At 39.6% G+C, this 18,959-nt stretch overlaps 1 protein-coding gene across 2 annotated transcripts in view; it reads left to right on the top strand.

The window, feature by feature from the left end:
- The window catches only part of GLB1 (galactosidase beta 1), a 48,436-nt gene extending 30,411 nt beyond the window's left edge, over nt 1–18,025 (top strand). For both annotated transcript variants that reach the window (XM_065055137.1, XM_065055138.1), the window contains exons 12-16: nt 3,871–3,960; nt 5,903–6,016; nt 7,131–7,262; nt 12,321–12,551; nt 16,827–18,025. In XM_065055137.1, coding sequence (XP_064911209.1) covers nt 3,871–3,960; nt 5,903–6,016; nt 7,131–7,262; nt 12,321–12,551; nt 16,827–17,084 — 825 coding nt within the window. In that variant the 3' untranslated portion in view covers nt 17,085–18,025. The remainder of the gene's footprint in view (nt 1–3,870; nt 3,961–5,902; nt 6,017–7,130; nt 7,263–12,320; nt 12,552–16,826) is intronic.
- The last annotated feature ends 934 nt before the right edge of the window (nt 18,026–18,959 follow it).

Below are 18,959 nucleotides of genomic sequence, written 5' to 3'. Positions count from 1 at the left end.
ATGGAGAAGCCTGAATGCGTTGGGGTGAATATAAAAGAGGGAATATTCTAAATAATGAGACTTAGCTTTGGTAACGGTAAACTTCCCAGCTATATCTTTTGCAGTTACAGTGCTGAAAAAGTACTATGTGAAGTTTCACTGTGCAGTCGAGGTCCAGCAGTCAGCTTGCTGTGCAGAGTATTGAATCTGCTCCAGTGGACCAACTCCCTTAACACTTTTGTGGAAAGAAAGAGGGAAAAGGAGCCTCCAGAGTATTTTCAGAAGTCATATGCTGTAATTTACAGAGGTGCATGTAACCAGAGCAGGCTAATCTTCCCACCCACCCCAAGATATTCTGTGACTATTCAGTCCTCAAGTCAGCTACTCAGGACCTAAATTTGAAGAAAAGAGATCTTTGCCTTTAGTGGTGCTGCCTGTCATATTTGCTGGTTTTGGAGGTTTGCAAGTAGGCTGCCCCTGATTAAAATAATTTAGGAATTCAGGCTAGTTGGGGAGGGAAATAAGTAAAAAATAAAACTAAAAACAAGCGAACAAAAAAAACTCCCCTGCGGTTTTCTGATCAAGCAGTTGTTCATTTTGAACTGTTGAATTATATTAAAGAATTCCCCAGGGTGGGGGAAAAAAAAGGTAATTTATTAAAAGATGCTGGTGACACTGACATTGCTACAGAAGAGCAGAGGACAGGAAAGCAGGTGATAACGAAAAAGTCTTCTTACATACATGCAAAAGAGAAGTGTTGCAGATAAGGAATGAGGACTGGCAAAGGCAGAACAGCAATAGATGGGCTCAAGAAATGTGAGCAAGATGACAGTGTGTAGGGACTTAAGCCCCAGAATGTGGGCATCACCCTTTCCAGAGCGAAAGCAATGAATCTTGGTGCCTGCAATGTGTCTTTGTGTCCTGGGAGCGGGTGGTAGTTTCTGGTCACCACTTATAAGCGCCCTGAGGAGTGCTTGGTCACAAGGAAATGTCTGTCCCAGCACTGCAACCTGCAGACTCCTAGGTTCTGGACGTGTCCCCAGTTCTTGGGATGTAGAGAGCTCAAGCAATAGCAAGTAGCAGGTAACACTTATATGAGTTGGAGACAGAAGTTAAGTAAACAGGATGCTGCCAGTAGTTGATATCGTTCCTGTTGGAGCTATTTTGTTTCTTGTTTTTTTCATGTTTGATCTTACACTTTGGTTTTGAAGGTAAAAATTATTGCTATTTTTCATTATTAATAGTAGGCATCTGTTGTTTTACAGGTTGAATTTTTTAAAATTCTTGACAGCATTTGTAATTTTAAAATTTACTGTTAAGCTTCTGTTATACTGATTGCCCACTAAGTAGCAGTCAACAGGAACTTGCAGCAAGAGCAGATCTTTTTTTTTTTCTTTTTAAACACACCACTGAAAAGCGAAATCTGAGCAAAAATAATCCATTGAAGTTTCAAAGAAACAAGCATCTACCAGCCCAGTCCATGAGTGGATCATATATGGTTGACTTGTATTCAGAACAGAAGCCCTCTTGGTAGCAGGAACTTTAAAAAGTCAAACAGGCACATGTGCAACTGCCAGGACTCAGTTCAGAGGGCACAAAGCAGCACTTATTGCCAGTTCGTAGCTCATTCAAGTGACCATGGGCGTCTTAATACTACTTTATTTCTAATTTCATTGTCTACCTGGAGCCAAGACTATTCATGCTCGTATGATTGTTTAGTTCCCTAAATCAACTCTTGTCAGTGTCTCTGCAAAAATCCTTGTCTCTTGCTTCACAGCTGTTGTACAAAACCCAGCAGTTCGGTCTCTCCCATGGCCTGTCAAGTCCAGCATATTGCTTTGACATGACTGGTGCCCTTAGAGGAGCACAAGGAATGGGGCATATACACAGTCCAGAGCATTTGGAGAATTTTACTCTTTGAAAGCTGATTCTTATTTTAGTTACAATGTTTAAACTGAAAATGTAAGAGCAAACTATTAATACTTTAATCAAAATTTTGCAAGCCATCATTTGACTGAGAGCCTTCTCGCCAGGGTGAACATGCTTAGCTATGGACTAGTGAGGGTGGCCCAACCTCCAGGTGGTGATGGCATCACCCTTTGTATGGTTTTGGCCTCTTTTTGCTTTCTTCTTCTTTGTTTAAAGAGTTGAGATAAGCTAATTTCAAAAGTCCATTTAGGTTTATGTGTATGTGCTCATTGTGGTTTAACGCTGGTGGACAGCTAAGCCCCATGCAGCTGCTTCCTCACTCTCCCCTAGTGGGATGGGGGAGAGAATCAGAAAGGTCAAAGTGTGGTGGGTTGAGATAAAGACAGTTAAATAAGTAAAGCAAAAACTGTGTACACAAAGAAATAAGGAGTTCATTCACAACTACTCTTCAGCAGACAGGTATTCAGCCATCTCGGGAAAGCTGGGCTCCATCACGTCATGGTTACTTGGTGAGACAAACGCCATCGCTCCAAACATCTCCTCCCTTCCTTTTTTCCCTCCCCAGCTTTTATTGCTGATCACGACATCATATAGTCTGGAATATCCCTTTGGTCAGTTGGGGTCAGCTGTCCTGACTGTCTTCTCCCAACTTCTTATGCACCCCTGACCTGATTGCTGGTGGGGTAGTCTGAGAAGCAGAAAAGATGTTGACTCTGTGGAAGCAGCGTTTGGTGGTAACTAAAACATTGCTGTGCTATCCAGACTGTTTTCAGCAGAAATCCAAAACATAGCCCCATACTACCTGCTATGAAGAAAATTAACTTGCAGCCAAAACCAGTACTATACTAAAGAAATTGTGTGCATAGATGATCCATACTGGCTTCTGTCACATACAGGATTCACACAAAGTAATGTACATTTTAGTATCTAATTTAATATTTCAGCACTGCTGACTTTCATGTGCGCTCTGCAAAAATTCAGTACTTCTGTTATTGAAGTAGCCTCAGAATTTTGTATTGCTGTGAATGCGCTTATAGCGTACAGTTTTACATTACTTCAAATGCCTAATTTTTTACATTTTTCTCGAGCATTTGAAAGTCAATCTGCATTTAAGAAGTATTTTGAATGTCTGGTGTGTAATTACCACTGAACAGTGACAGTACTTCTGGTGAAACAGGCTGACACCTTGTGTGAAAACTCTGAAAGCACTTGATTTGTTGAGCTTGTAAGATGTATACATCTTGATTAACATCAGATTGATAGCAGACTTTGAGAAAGAACTGTAGATGGATAGGAAACTATAATGACAAAAGGAAATTGCTGATGGCAATGAAAATAAGTTTAATTGTACTCATAAGTACTTATTTTGCAAGGTACTTATGCATGTGACTAGCCTAAACCTTTGCTCCCAGTTTCACTAAAACCAGTCCAGCTACTTCTCTGTGACACTGAATTGCAGCCTTAGGGTTTTAAAAATCATTTAAGACTAAGAAGGGTAAATTAATCTTGCGTAACTCTTGATGGAACCATATAGTATCCTTGCTTAGCGCAGAATGATTCCAGAGTAACTCACTGGAAATCAGTGACATTTTCCCTAGCTGGATTATAACTAGTTGAATATAATTTAATAATATTGTTGTTTTGTGTTACTTGTCCAGAGCAGTTGTGTTTGTTTATAGAACTTTTGTGAGAAACTCTTGGGTTAGTTCTCATTAAACAATAAAAAGTCACTTTTATTTTTATGAATGCATAGCAAATTTAGAACATCTGGATTTTAAAAACATTGCTCCACCTGTACCATGTTTCTTTCTATTGTATTGTTAATGTGTCTGTCAGGTTGATGAGACGGCTTAAGATTGTTTTGCTTTCTGGACAAATGCAGGTAGGCGGCTGGATGTGCAAGGTGTTACATTTGGATTGAAATTTACTGTCCTTCATATATCTGCCTTTTCTATACTGCAGGTGGGCACTGTGGTGGAGGTTCTTGACAGGCTGTCACCTGTAGGACCAGTGAAAAGCACTTACCCGTTAACCTTTGTTCAGCTAAAGCAGGTGAGGATTTCTTCAACAGGCACTTGGCAGTAATTTTGTAAAGTTTATTAGAACAACCCTGTGTACTGTATAACTCTTCTTATGTCCAATGTCTTAAACCTTACCTCAGCACAGAAGTAATAGTATCATAAAGGTTCCCAGGATTTTTGCATTGGAGACTTTTCCATATTCTAAAATTTTGTTGTCTTGCACCCAAGGTTTTCCTATTTCCATAAATGTAAGTATATATGCCATCCAGGCTTTCACCTTTCTCTCTCTCCTCTGTGGAGTATTGATTTTCATTTTCTTAAGAGACTCTTTTTTTTATCCTTTTTTTTTTCTTTTTTCCTTCACTATTCATTTTCCTTATCCTGGTGCTTCTCTGCCTCTCCCTACCTGCTATCGGAGTGAGCATGGTCACTGAGACACCAATTTCTCATATAAGTCAGGGGGCCTGGAGATCGGGCAGTGCAATCCATTTGACACTTCTATAGGCCTCCTACTTATATAGTAAAAGAAAAGGACTACAAATACATGGTGAAGCAAGAGAGAGAGAGAAACCTTTGGGAGCAACTTAAAGTTGTTGCAATCCACTGTCAAAGTCATTCACCCAGTTGGTTGAGATAGGAAAAATACCTTTCTCTGCATCTTCCTGTAACTTCTGCTGATTCGCATTCTCGCCTGTTTTCTCTCTCTGTCAGTCTCTGCCTTAGTTTCCCTGTTGATTTTGGTGACCCTCCATATCTTCCCTCACAGTTAAAGATCTGTCCCTTGCTGCTAAGGGGTTGCCTTTCCCTTAAGGTTACATGGCTCCTTGGTCGCTTCTGCGCCAAATTTTGCAGAGACTGGACCATGGGTGCTAATTGCCTGCAGCTAAAATAAACTACTCAGAGAGAATATGGTGATCGTAGTAGCTGGGGGAGGGAGAAGAGAGGGGACCAATTCATCAGGTGCCGGGGATATGGCATTAGTCAAGCAGGGGTTCAAAGCTCAGATCTTTCCTTTCCAAGCCATGAATATAGATGTGTGAGAGAAGCTGCAGGTGGTGTGTTGCAGCTGGATGTAATTTCTAGTGGGCTTTTCTGTCGCATCCTCAGGCCTTCCCACTCTTAGTACTCTGCTTAGGAGAAGTCCTGAGAGAAGATGGCAGCCAGTGGAACTTCCTAGCGTGTTTGGTTTTTTTCCCCTTCTCTAACCCCCGTTTTCCCTCCTCCCTCCCATTTCTGGGCACCTTGTTGCAAGTGTAATTCAAATATAATAATTATAACAGAATGAAAATGGCTTACTCTCACTTCTTCCTGCCAGGGCTATGTTCTAATCCAAGTCTTGAAGATAAATGGTTTTGTGGCTACTAAGTGAAAGAGATTATACGTTTTTTGACTTGTTTTTAATTTGTGTTTCACATTGTGATAAGAATGTGACTTTTTTTTTTTTTTGGCTTTCCTGATAGGGAACTTAGTGAAAAATTTTCCAAAATGTTCCTGGTGTAAATCAGGTAGTTTTTAAAATGAGGTCAACTTCATGAATGTGTCAGTTTATGGGCACTGGGTGACAAGTGCATTTTCAACTTTGTTATATAGATGCAGTTATGAAAGTATTTTCCAGCTATCTTTTCATTGTTTTTAGTGAAGAAATTATACTCTCGGTCACTAACTGCTTTATTTTATTGAGGAAATACCTTCATAGCTAAGTCCCTTATCTTTTAGAGTTATGTAAATATTCTCATGAAACATTTATAAATGGAAACTCTGTGGAATTTATGCCCGTTACTTAAAGGTCAAAGTGAACTCTAATCTGAAGCTGGTATCTGTGATAGATGCTATCTGAAGTGAATTAAAGTTAATGTTTCAATCCGAGAGTGTAGGCAGGAATGTGAGATGTTTCTAATTCATGATCTGAACTGAAGCTATGGAATGACTGGGTTTATTAATCTGTTTGGTGTTTTTTTCCTTTCTTTTTTCAGTATTTTGGGTTTGTACTGTACAGAACTAAGCTTCCAAAAAACTGTACAGAGCCAACACAGCTGTCTTCACCTTTAAACGGAGTCCATGATCGGGCCTATGTCTCTGTCGATGGGGTAAACGCTGTTTGCTGATATTCGTTTCTGCTATGAGTTTTATTCACAAAAGTCATGGATACAGTCTGCCTTTTTTTTTTTTATTCCTCCTTTCTCCACCTGACCAAAACAACTTTATTAGATAATCTTCCTTAACCAGATGAAAAAAGTAAGGAAGTATATAGTTGATTAATAGTAAATGTACATATTCAAAGTTCAGAAAATATGACTGTTATTTCTAATAAATTGTATCAATTTTTGAGAGATTTGAATGTTGATACAGATTCATGACCAGTGCGGGGGGGAAACACAAAACCAAACCAACCAAACAACAAACAAACTACAAGAAGGGGTTTACTTGCAGGTTGATGAAATACATTAATGGGATATATGCTTGGTGGCTTTCTACAGTATTTCCATATTATTTATTTTTTTTACTTTTTTTTCCTTTGAGGGTAGGGGGAAATGGAAACCTGAGCCTGTGTCTTACCTTATGAAACTGGCTTCTGACCACAAGTTTAAAAAAAAAAAGTTTATTTTGCAGGATGTGAACTTTGCCTTTTTTTCCCTTAAGCAGGGTTTTGTTCCTGCTTAATGAGAATTAATATAAATTCATATACTTTGATAGCCTATCTTTTAATTATTCTTTGACCTGTGCTGACTTTCATCACCTTGTGTCCAGGTCAACCTCTTCTTTCCTTATGTTGTGGGAGTGGAAATAAATAAAGCCAAATATTGATGCAAACTTAATTGGACAATGAAGCTCATTTTAATCACTGATCTTGCCAGAATCTTTTCAGTCACTAGACTAAATTTGGGAACTTGCTTTTTGTGAGTCAGGTGCATCTTCTAACAGTTGGAGTTAGTTGAATTCAGCTAAGAAAAGAGATGGTGTCAGATAAATGCTGTGTAGTAGCACATCCAATTGATGTACTACAGTGTGAATATTGACATAGCGGCTTTTTGTATCTGTGTGTGCTTGCATGCAAGAGGAGGAAAGGAAAACTTCTTTTTAACTTTTCTTGTTTGTTTCCTTTGTCCTGTCCCTTTTCTTCATTGCAAGTTTAAGAGACAAATAACAGGGTTGTGTTCTTTTTCAATGGTTTTCTTCTTCCTCTTGGTGTCATTCATACAGATTCCTCAGGGTGTCCTTGAAAGGGACAAATCGCTTATGATAAATATAACTGGGAAGGCTGGAGCAAATCTGGACATCTTGGTAGAGAATATGGGCCGAGTCAACTTTGGTAGATACAATAATGACTTTAAGGTAAGTAAAATCAATTGTGTTACTGGATTGTGGTGGCTTTTCCTCTTTTCCACAGGTTAAAAAAGGAAGTAGTATATTAGAAAAAGCAAAAGGCTCAGAATTACACAGCTGTAACTTTACCTCAAAATTTAACTACTCAATAGGTTTCATTTGTGTTTTTCCTGTCACTGAATCATAGAATACTTTGGGTTGGAAGGAACCATTAAAAGTCATGTAGTCCAACCTCCCTGCAATGAGCAGGGACATCTTCAACTAGAGCAGGTTGCTCAGAGCCCCATCCAGCCTCTGAAATTGAAGTAGGATTAGAACTGACAGACATCTTTTAAATAGTTTTTGTTGGTTCACTTATGTTGTCAGCCAAAGTGTTGCCCACAAGACTTTCAGGTTGAGTTGAGCCTGTAGCTAACATTTGAAATGTGTGAAGCTGTTTGGATAAACTCCAAAAATGACTTGGAAATCAGTTGAGAACTTGATCATACTTTGAGAACTGTGAGTCCTGGAGTTGTAGTTGTGTCTGTATGTGTGTGTATATATGTACACTTTTTTAATCTCTTTCCATGTCCTATTTCATTTGTTAGCAGCATACCCTTGCAATATTTTTGGTGTGGCTTGGAAAGGCTGTCTCACGAGCACTTTACTGTGTAAAATTGGCAGTTCATATTTGGACTGATCAGGTGCTAGAGATAATGATCATAAAGCTTGCGAATGCTTCTGGGTCCATGCTGCACTTTGGGTCTGTCACCTCCGTGCATTCGTGGCTGTGGTGGGTTGCCCTTAGCTGGCTACCAGGTGTTTACCAAGCCACTCTGTCACTCTTCCTTCATCAACAGGATGGGGAGAAAATACAACAAAAAGCTCATGGGTTAAGATAAGGACAAGGAGATCACTCAGCAGTTACTGTCATAGGCTAAACAAACTCTACTTGGGGAAACTGATTTAATTTATTGCCAATTAAACAGAGTAGGATAATGAGAAACAAGAACATGTCTTTAAAACACCTTCTCATTACCTCTCCATTCTTCGTGGGCTCAGCTGCACTCCTCACTCTTCTGCCTTCTTCCCCCAAGCAGCATAGGGAGATGAGGAAGGAGGATGGGGTCAGTTAATAACACTTTGTCTCAGATGCTTCTTTCCCTTCACACTCTTGCCTGCTCCAGCATGGCATCCCACCCACAGGAGACAGTCCTTCATGAACTTCTCCAACACGGGTCCTTCCCATGAGCTGCAGTTCTTCAAGAACTACTCCAGCGTGGGTCCTTTACCAGAGGTGCAGTCGTTGAGGAACAGACTGCTCCAGTGTGGGTCCCCCAAAAAGTCACAGCTCCTGCCAAGAGACTGCTCCTGTATGGGCGCTCCAGAGGTTGCAGCTTCATTCAGGGCACATCTACCTGCTCTGGCATGGCATCCTCCAAGGGCTGCAGGTGGGTATCTGCTCTACCATGGACCTCCACACTCTACAGGGGGATGCCAGCCTCACCATAGTCTGCACCACAGGTCTGCTCTGGCACTTGGAGCACCTCCTGCCCCCCCTTCACTGACCTTGGTGCTCAGGGCTGCTTCTCTCCCATTTTCTCTCTCCTCTCTCACAGCTGCTATGCAGTGGTTTTTTTTACCCTTTCTGATATATGTTATCACAGAGGTCCTACCAGTGTCACTGATGGGCTCAGCTTTGGCCAGCGGTGGGTCCATCTTGGAGCCGGCTGGAACTGATTCTGTGTGCCATGGGAGTGGTTTCTCGCATCTTCTCACAAAAGCCAACCCTGCTGCCCCTGCGTTACCAAAACCTTGCCACGTAAACTTGATACAGTGGCGATACTGCTAACATACCAGTAAGAGGACCAGGGACAAAAAGGAAATTTTCCTGGTTTTAGACTTTATGGGATATTTGCTGAAGAGAGAAATATCATAGAGGCTGGTCTTGTCTTGTGTTTTTGCTGTGTTCAGTGCCACAGCATGCTATTTTTTTAGTTTTTGATATTACTGGGTTGCAAGTGATAATGAAGTAGTGACAAAGCTTTACAATTAGAGATTTGCAGCTCCCTGAATGCAAGAATCTCTTAAACACCCCCTAGTAGATTTGAGTTGGCCTAAATTGATTTGGTGGTGTTCAGAAAGCTTGTGAGGTGTTTAATGACTGTCCAGATTAATAGCTGTCTGATGATTGTGGTGTCTTTTGTTGCTAAGGTGATGCAAGGTAAATCAGAAGCTTCTTTTTCCTCTCAGTCTAAATTCTGTGTGTGACAGGTGTCTCAGAGCAGAATTAAGACTTGTCCAAAGTGTTTCTCAGTTAGTTTTGATGCAATAGTTGGAGAAAGATAAACAATACAGGCAAGAGAGGCATGTATGCTGTGAGGTAGGATTTTTAGGGTAGGGGAAAAAAGTAAAGTGTGGATGCATCTTTACTAGCTTGGCTGATGAGACCACAAACTCTGGTCAACTTTGGGCCTGTTAAGAGAATCTAGTTCAGTCATAAAACAGATTCTGAAGAGACATGCAAGATCGTCAGTAGGCAGAAACTCCTATTCTCACACTTGCATTTTACTACCATGAGAAGGATGGTCCTGTTTGCGTAATTGAAGGATATGTTGGTTATAAGCAGCGTAGAATAATTGAAGCTGAGACTTGTTTTAAAGGAATCTAGTTGACCAGTTGTCTTATCCTTAAGTGCGTTGTGGCAAGGACTTCTAGGTGTATCTCCAGTTACGCTAAGACAGTAGTCAGGGCAAAACAATATAACTCTCAGCATTTGCTAAGCTGGTAGACTGCCGGCTTTCATGATATAAGAAAGCAGTTTCCCTCCCTTACATTTTGGAAAGCATGCAGTTCTTTAAATACTAACCAAAACCCACTAGATATATGTGGGAACTATTGAGATGTGTGAAAGCCTCTGAATTAAAAGTGTCAGCAACAGAGGCTTTTCTGTGCTAGTGACATATAAATTCAGTGAGTTGCCATAATGCCAAGTCTGTTCATGCTGTCTTTTCAAGGCACCTTGCCTTTATGTGAGTGGCAAGAGAGGGCAACTTTTTCCCCAGTGTTTTGCCTTCATGTTGAGGCAGCAGAAATGTTGTGTTTTGTTTATTTAATAATAGGCCAGGTGATAAGGAAATCTCTGTGCTTAGTGCTAAATTAAGATACCAGAGTAGAGGGTTAGAGGTTGAATTAGGGAGCTGCTCAGTGTTGCTGTGGTTAGCTGAAATTCACACTTAGTTGAGGGTTTCAGCCTTTTAAAAGTGTGAAAGCAAGTTTAGTAGACATGTGCAGTGTGAGGATAATCCTCTAAAAGCAGGATCCTTCTGTGTAAAAAGGCAGCCTTTCTCAGGTAGATTTGGAATATGCGTAATACTTCTCCCCATAGAATTCCTCCTTTAAGCTGTTCTTTGTGTTGATTTGGAAAACTGGGTATAATTATACCTTGGGTTTTAGATATTTTGTGCTTTCAAAAATAACTTCAGGGGAAGAGGTTCCTACCTTGTGCAGCCTTCCATTTTAAAGCAAATGGGGTAGCTTTTCTGGGTTTCGTTTGGCTGGTTTTTGTCACTTTTTTTGAGCTTGAAATGGAACTAGCTTCTAGCTTGTGGGAAGGAATCTTAAAAGAGTTTTGGTTTTAAAACATCCTGCTGATCTAAGTCTTGTTGATGAAGGACACAAAGGAAGGAAGAGTGTGGTTTCTGTTGGTTTTTTTGTTTGTTGTTTTTTGGTTTTTTGCTTTTTCTCTCTCTGCTTTTTCACATGCTCACTGCCACCTGTATCTTTATTTTACTTGGAAGATTTATATCCATATCTGCACCAGTATGCACACCAAACTAAGAATGCTTAGTAGGCACTTTATCTCATTTGAAAGATCACACCATTCGTATTGCCTAAATATGGTTTTAGGGAGACAGGTTAGAAATTTTAGGCTAAAGTTATGTTGCATCACTTCAGTTGATTGCTAGACAGAGTTAAGTCTAGGTTGAGTAGAAAACTTTTGCTGCTTAACTCTGTACAGATATTTTATTTTGACAGAAGAAAAATAAGTTCCTGTTTTGTAAAGTGGGCATCTTGGTAAAGGAAGAGAAAGCCGATTAGTGCTTGTACTGATGATGAGGCTTGTGGAGTCAGTGCCAATGCTTATTAGGCATCAGAACAGACGCACGACATAATATCAGCCCTCCAAGGCCATAGAAAATGTAGTTTTGCTTGTTCCTCTTTGACATGTGATGTTTGCAATAGAACTTAAGCTGCACTGCAAAGCAGCTTCTACGCAGGATCTATTCAAGCAGTTATATGGATGTAGCTGCATTGGTTTAAAATCAACCCCTTGCATTACACTGAAACACAACTTTAGAAACTGTTATCCTAACACAGTTAGGATGTGTGCTAGGGTAACTTAATGTTCTTTTCACCCTTCTTAAATTATTACCTTAACTTGCTTTTGCATTCATTGCACGGATACCCTGGTGTGCTGCACGCGTGGTTCATAGAAATGAAACAAGACTCTGTGGGCTTGAAGCTGACTGTAAACTTGATGTATTTTACTGAATCAGGGTCACAAAGCATGTGTCTTGATTTTGTGATACTGTATGTTAGCTGTAGAAGATTTGTAGGAAGTCAATATTGTTTTCTCTGCTGTTGTGCAGGTGGTTATCTTGGGTTAGTGACTCATTGTTACCCAATCTCCTGATGGTATCTCAAATTTAAAATAGTTGACACTTTCCCCCGTTTTTATTAAGCCTTGGGTTTTGGAATTGTGTTCATGTTTGAGCAAACCAGAAATTTTCACAGTTACAGGAAAAAAGTTTGGAAAAAAAAAAATCTTGGGCATCAGTGAAAACTGAATACTTTGAAGAGGAACAGATCTTCACAGAGAGTAAATGAAAGCCTTTATTCTTAGGCAAAGCTTATCACTTGAAGACCAGGTGCTTGGTTTTTTTCATACACAGATTGACAGCTGTTGCAAGTGCTTTGATTCAGTTTTTATTCCTGACTGATTTATAGTTGTAGCCAAAAAAATCAATAACTTGAAGCTAATTTTGTTATGTTTTGGTGTTTTGTTTTGTTTTTTCCTCCTCCTAGGGTCTAGTTTCAAATTTAACTCTTGATCAAGATACGCTTGTTGAATGGGAAATTTATCCTCTAGACATAGATGGAGCAGTGAACCGTGGCCACCTTGACCAACCAAAGAGATTTGTTGGCAATCCACTGAGTTATGAAGTGCCTACTTTTTACACTGGTAGACTTTCAATTCCTGGAGGGATTCCAGACTTGCCTCAAGACACCTATGTCAAGTTTCCTGACTGGACAAAGGTACAACTTTTTGCTGTAAAAACTTAAAGTCCACTCAGAAAGCTACTGAAATCTCTATGGACAATCAAAGTCAACTTCTCTTGTAGTGGTTGTAGTGGTGGGGTGTCTCAAATATATTTAAACGACTAGGAAATGGATTCCTTGGTTTAAGTAAATTTGGAGATAAACCATTAAGAGAAGGGAAACATTCAAAAGATACATAATTTTAGTCTAGAAAGTGGAGAATCACACAGAGAAAAACCTGGTTTTTCAACAGTGAGAAAGATGAACTGTCAGGCTATTTAGAAACGCTGCAATGAGTTGTGTTGTTTCTTGGTTTTTCTTTGTCTTGAGATGTTGTGGTTTAACCCGGCAAGCAGCTAAACACCACACACAGCTGTTTGCTTACCCCCTGTCCCATAGGATGGGGGAGAGAATCAGAAAAACAAAAACAAAAACAAAAAAAAACAAACCACCAGCCTTGTGAGTTTAGATACAGACAGCTTAATAGGACAGAAAGGGAAAATAATGTTAAAACAACAACAATAATAATAACGGAATGCATAAAACAAGTGATGGACAATGCAATTGCTCACCACCCACCAACTGCCACACAGCCAGTCCCCAAGCAGCAGTTCCCTGGCCAGCTTCCCCTAAAATATATACTGAGCATGATGTCATATGGTATGGAATATCCCTTTGGCCAGTTTGCGTCAGCTCTCCAGCTCTGCCCCCTCCCAGCTTCTTGTGTACCTGGCATGGCATGAGAAGCTTAAAAGTCGCTGAATACTGAGCATCAACTAAAACATGTGTATTATCAACCTTATTCCCATTCTAAATTCAAAACACAGCACTATACCAGCTACTAGGAAGAAAATTAACTATTCCAGCTGAAATCAGGACAGATGTGGAGCAGAAGCAGCTTTTTGGAGGGAGGCAGTGGATAATTGCCTTGAGCTAAAACAATTATTCTGGAGGAAGTGAGATGCTACGTGACACTTTCCTCGTTAAATTGATTGATTGAAAGTAACTAAGAACATATTTTCAGTGTTGTGTGAGGAACTGTGGATCCTCTTACAAAGCATAGACAGGCATCCCCTTGGAGGCCTAAGCATTTAAGTCCAGGCTTCAGGGAAGTGCTTGTGATAGTGTTAGGTAGCAGAGTTATTACTTTCTGAAACAATTATTTTACTGCTATTAAAAGAGATTAGGAGAAGGAGTTGCTAGTGATCTATCTACAGTGTTGTAGTGGTGAAAAACTTTCCAATGTGCAGGAGACCATGATTCATTTCAGGCACTTAGTATTGCTGGCAACAGGCTTGAATGAGGAAGTCTGACTTAGTCCCTGTTCCTATATGCGTGCATATCTCACACAGTCACTGAATAAAATCCAAAAATAGTTCTTTGCACAGGAACTGGAATCTGAGACTTTGCAGTAAGTTCTGTGACCCAAATTAAAATGAATTAACCCAAATGAATTTTAAGTCTTCTTCAGGAAGTGGGATGACCATACCTGCCTGTTGGCAAATTCATATTTAATATGGCAAATGAGTCCAAGAGTTCTTGTGTATTTGTGGGAATTTTTCCTCTGATCTATTGAGCGTAGAAACCTGTTTTGTGTAGTTTGTATACCCTTTAAAGCAGTCAAGGCGACGAGATCCCAGGCAAACAGTAAGTAGGGCTGTTGAATTGATCCTTCAAGCTTTATATGGATTGGACCAGAGTTTTAAATAAGATATCCAGGAGTAATAAGATTGAGGTGGTGCTGGGTGTGGAAATTGAGACTTCCAGATAACTTCACCAATGAGCAACTGCCTTTAAGGCAGAAGGCCATAAGGCTTTAAATTCTACACGAGTGCCCACTGGATCTGGGCCTTAAATCCTTGAGTAGCACTGTATAAATTGCTGATGCCAAGGTGTGAAGAGGGACTTTTAATAGGGGTTAAAACCCACCTGTTTGAGTAGTTGGAAAACCATGGAAACGACTTGTAACCAAGACAACATATGGTTCTAATAGTGATCCTGCCTTTGCATATTAAGACAAGGAATATGGCCTGCTGGATGAAGGGTGCGGCATTAACAGTCATGACCTGTGTTGTAGCTTGCTTGCCTTCAGTGGTTTTTAAACTCTTCACTATTAATAAAACTTCCTTCACTAGCGTTTGAGGAAGCATGATGCCCGTAAGCGTATGTGCTCCTGAATGTCTGGTTAGATTTATTGGACTTTTTCTTCAACAGAAAAGAGAATTTGGAGCCAGGACTGTTCTTGATTTCTGTGGAATCATGGGTTGTAGTTGCTGACCCTGCTGAAGGAAATCCTGTTACCTAAGATAGGGATCCCCTCTCCTGTACTTTGTCTAGGGCATATTTATTGATAATGTGTATAGTATCATGATTTGCTGGTTTAGGGCATAGAAAGGTGTGCAGTTTTTAGATACTGCCGCGTTAGTAAGGACAGTTTGAAGAAGTTCATAGCTTAACCGGAAAAATGAGTTACAACCAATGACTGATTAAGATCAGGAACAGAGACCTGTCTGATCACACCTCCTGCATAAGAACTCTAATGCACTTGATTTCTACAGTAAACTCCTACTTCCCACGGGGTTACAGTCACTCTCTGTAGTAGGCAGGCTGCTGTCTGGTGGGCATACTCACTAAGTCATCTCGTGTGTGGGGAGGTTGCATTAATGTCGTATGTTCTAAAACTGCTACAGAACCAGAGTAGCGAGCTTGAATAAATAGCGCTTCTCTTGCCTCTTAATACAGCAAAACCAAGCCACAAAGCAAGATAAACTTGATTTAAAAAAAAAAAAAAAAAAAAAGAGAGAGAGAGAAAAGTTTGAGGTCAAAGTTGATTAACACCTTGGTAGAACTGTGCAAGATAGGATCTCATTTGCAAATGTACCAACTTGTTACAAAATTTCTCTTGTGAGTTTCATAAAATTTGTGTTCATAAATGTGTGGAAAAGAAAACACAGGAAAAATACCTCTGAAACAGCTTGAACAGCAATACTCACTATATTCCAATTGCATTTCTATAAATCCTTTAAAAATATTGTTCTGATTTCAGCTATCCCAGATGATTTTAGAAATCATCAAGTGCATGAAAAGTCCTTACTTGATTCAGACTATTTTATTATTTTTGTAAGTTTACATCAATGCCTTGAATTAGTTTATTTTTCCTCTATGTTCTGGTTACCAAAGGCCAAAGCAAGAAGGAAGACACAGACGCTGTTATCTGTTCCCTTCCTTTTTCTTACCCACTGGACTCTTGTCTCATGTGGTGAAAGGACACTTAAGAGTAAAAGCAAATTATGTGTCCAAATCAGCTGTATTTCCTCCTTTCTGTCTTGTGTAATGAACCAAGATTCAATGTAACTCAGTAGGAGTCCATTTACAGTTCTACTAAACATTCTGCAACTCATCAATTCACAGACTTTTGGGAGAATCTGCATTTGTGGCAATTCAATGTGTCTGTTTTGTGGTGTATAAGTGACTATTTTGATTTTTTTTCCCCTTGCCTAATTTTGTTTTATCTTTTGAACTTACAGTATTTATAATGTTAGAACAGTATTCTAAACTGGGGGTTCTTGCCACCTCCACTGTAAAAAGTAATCTAAAGAATTTGTATGCCACATGAACCACAATTTAATTGAACTCAAATTAGTGCTAGCAGACCCCCAAAGATTTTAATGGTTGAAAGTAACTACAACAAAATACAGTACTCTCTTGCTGTGTGATTTCACAAGTTCTTTTGTTGACTAAGCTATTACGAGTATAATAGACATCTGAATTTCATGTGCCTAGACAAGCTGTACCTTTTTAATGGAATCATGGAACAGGAAGGGGCTACCAAGGTAGTGTAGTTTTACACTTGTGCAGAGAGCCAAGGCAGAATTAGGATCTGCGTTTTCCAATTGTGAGTTCTTTCTCCTTTTAACAATCAGCTCCTAGCAAATACAGTTTTCAGGTTTGCTTCAGTCTTAAACTTGGTGCAAAATTTAGCGCCAGGAACTTACAATTTCATTTTCCTAAGTATTGTAATATTTTGAAGCTTCTGCAGTATTTAACCACTTTCTTTTTAAATACTAATTATAGCTTTAACTCATCGGGGAATTTAGATTCTTTTGACTATCATTGGCAATTCTCTTGGACAGATTTTCTACCCTTGTGTTACATCAAACTGAAAGATGGAGGAAATTCAATTATTATGTGAAGAGTGTTATGCTTAAAGCTATTTCATCCTTTGATCTCTGTCAAATCATTAAAATGTCATTATTTCTTCTTTCTCAACAGGGGCAAATTTGGATCAATGGCTTTAATCTGGGTCGCTACTGGCCAGCTCGTGGTCCTCAGTTGACGCTTTTTGTTCCAAGGAATATACTTGTTTCATCAGTGCCCAATAACATAACAGTGTTGGAGCTGGAGCATTCTCCTTGCAGCACCTCGGCGTGCGAGATAGAATTTGTAGACAAACCTATTATCAATGCAACCACACAGTATGAAAAGTATGACTCCCGACTCCATCTTAGAGACAAATTGAACCATCTATAGAACCATCTAGAATGACTCAAGCATTTCCTTATCTTTCCCCTGCTTTGTTTCTCTTTCCCTCAAACCATACTTCCCATTTTTGAAGCCTTAGTGTTAATTTTAAATCCGCCAGAGTTGAATACTGAAATTCTCTTAAAAAATAAAAGCTATAGATTTAGAATTTGCTTTGGACTGTGAAATTGAGCTCACCTGGAAGACAACATTCACATCAGAGTTCCGAATAGACTAGACACTTCCAGCTGGTTTTATCACTTGTTGTTGGTATAAATATCATTTTAGTCCGAACAGACTCACTGCGAATGCTGAGTGGACCTCAGTTTTTTTTCACCTCCACGAAAGTGACCTTAGAAAATTTTCACTTGGTTTCTCACGAGAACAGTGAGAAGAGCTGTGGAAGAGAGCACTCAAATGCAAGCTGGTCCAAACAGCAGTAACATTGAGAAGGGACTTGGTAATCTGCATCTGTCCCCTTTAACTAAATTGATGAGTACAAGGACATACATAAAATTTAGGCTGTTTTGGTTGAACCATAGCCTTTGATTAACCTGCATACAGAATGTAGTCTTAAAATGAGCCATTTTTCATTTCACGGATCCTGTTTTTCATAAACCAGCACCTTGGAAGTGGAAGGCTTTATATTTCAGTTCTCTTATAGTCATCTTGTAGTCACATCTTCTGCTTTGTTCCATTAAACCGATGATCTTTGTAAGTGCCTGATATTTGCAAAGATGCACAATCTCTGTCAGTAAAGCTGACTTTCTACAGCAGACAGAATCTTTGTTTTGATTCTTATGATTTTGATGTCAATCATGCACACCCCTTGGTGAGATTTAAACAACGAAAGATTAAGATGGTGGAATCAGCTATTTTCATAATCTGTGGTTTCTTCCTTTGATTTTTTTCCTATCTGGAATTATTAAAATGATTCTTTAATGATTAAATCCTCCCTGTGTGTGTTTGAGAAGGAAAAGGAGAGAAGGAAAAGTTATGAGCAGTTGCAGTATTAAGGGAGAAATGAGGTTGTAAAGTCACTAAGGATGAGGAGTTATTTATGTTGAAGTAAGTCTCATTTGTTTTCTGTGTTATGAAGATATGTGTGAAGAAAAGCAAAACAAAGTAGCTGCAATGGGCTGTATGGACCCTGGAGGTGCAACACTTTTTTGAGATGGTCAATGCAAAAACCTGATTATTTCTTATCAGCTGATGAGAACTGAAACTGTTACTGTAAGAGAGAATGAAAAGGAGCACCCCTCGTTTGAGTAGCTACATCTCTGCCATGTGTTTGACGTGTGTTTGGGCTTTCAAACCAGGTGCCTGTGGTTCACCTGAGCCAGAGAGCTTCTCCTCTTAAACTCTTACCTCAGATGCAAAGTCTAATGGCTGGGGGCTGTGTGTTCAGTACCAGATACACTTCATTCTTGGAATAAAGTGGTCTGCTCTGGCCCCCATCCCTATGCAGATCCTGGAGTGTGCTCTGCAGGCAGTTTATTATGAAGTATTAATTATCTCAGAGCCAGGCCTTGAAAATAAGGAATGGAACAGAATTAGTTTCATACCGGTTGTGGGTTTTGTGGCTTGAAGTGTGACAGTACTATTTAGGTATTATTCCTACAAGAGTTCAGTGCTTCAACAACCGGGAGTATTTTTATTTTTTCTGGCAGTTAGTACCATGAGGGGAGTGGAACTCCTGGCTCTCATTCTAACTTCATTTCATTTTGGATTGTACTGGTGAAAATGTAGTGTAATCCATGAGACTTCCCTTTTTGCCATAACTATGTGCAATATTACAAGCAGGCTTTGCATTGAGGATTACAAACATGTCTTGTTAGGTGGAAGAACAAGAACATGGAAAAAAAAAAAAGAAGGCTTAAAGTT

The sequence above is a fragment of the Columba livia genome, chromosome 2 (genome assembly GCF_036013475.1).
Source record: "Columba livia isolate bColLiv1 breed racing homer chromosome 2, bColLiv1.pat.W.v2, whole genome shotgun sequence".
Classification (NCBI taxonomy): Eukaryota; Metazoa; Chordata; class Aves; order Columbiformes; family Columbidae; genus Columba; species Columba livia.
This window is presented reverse-complemented; position numbering and strand designations above follow the sequence as displayed.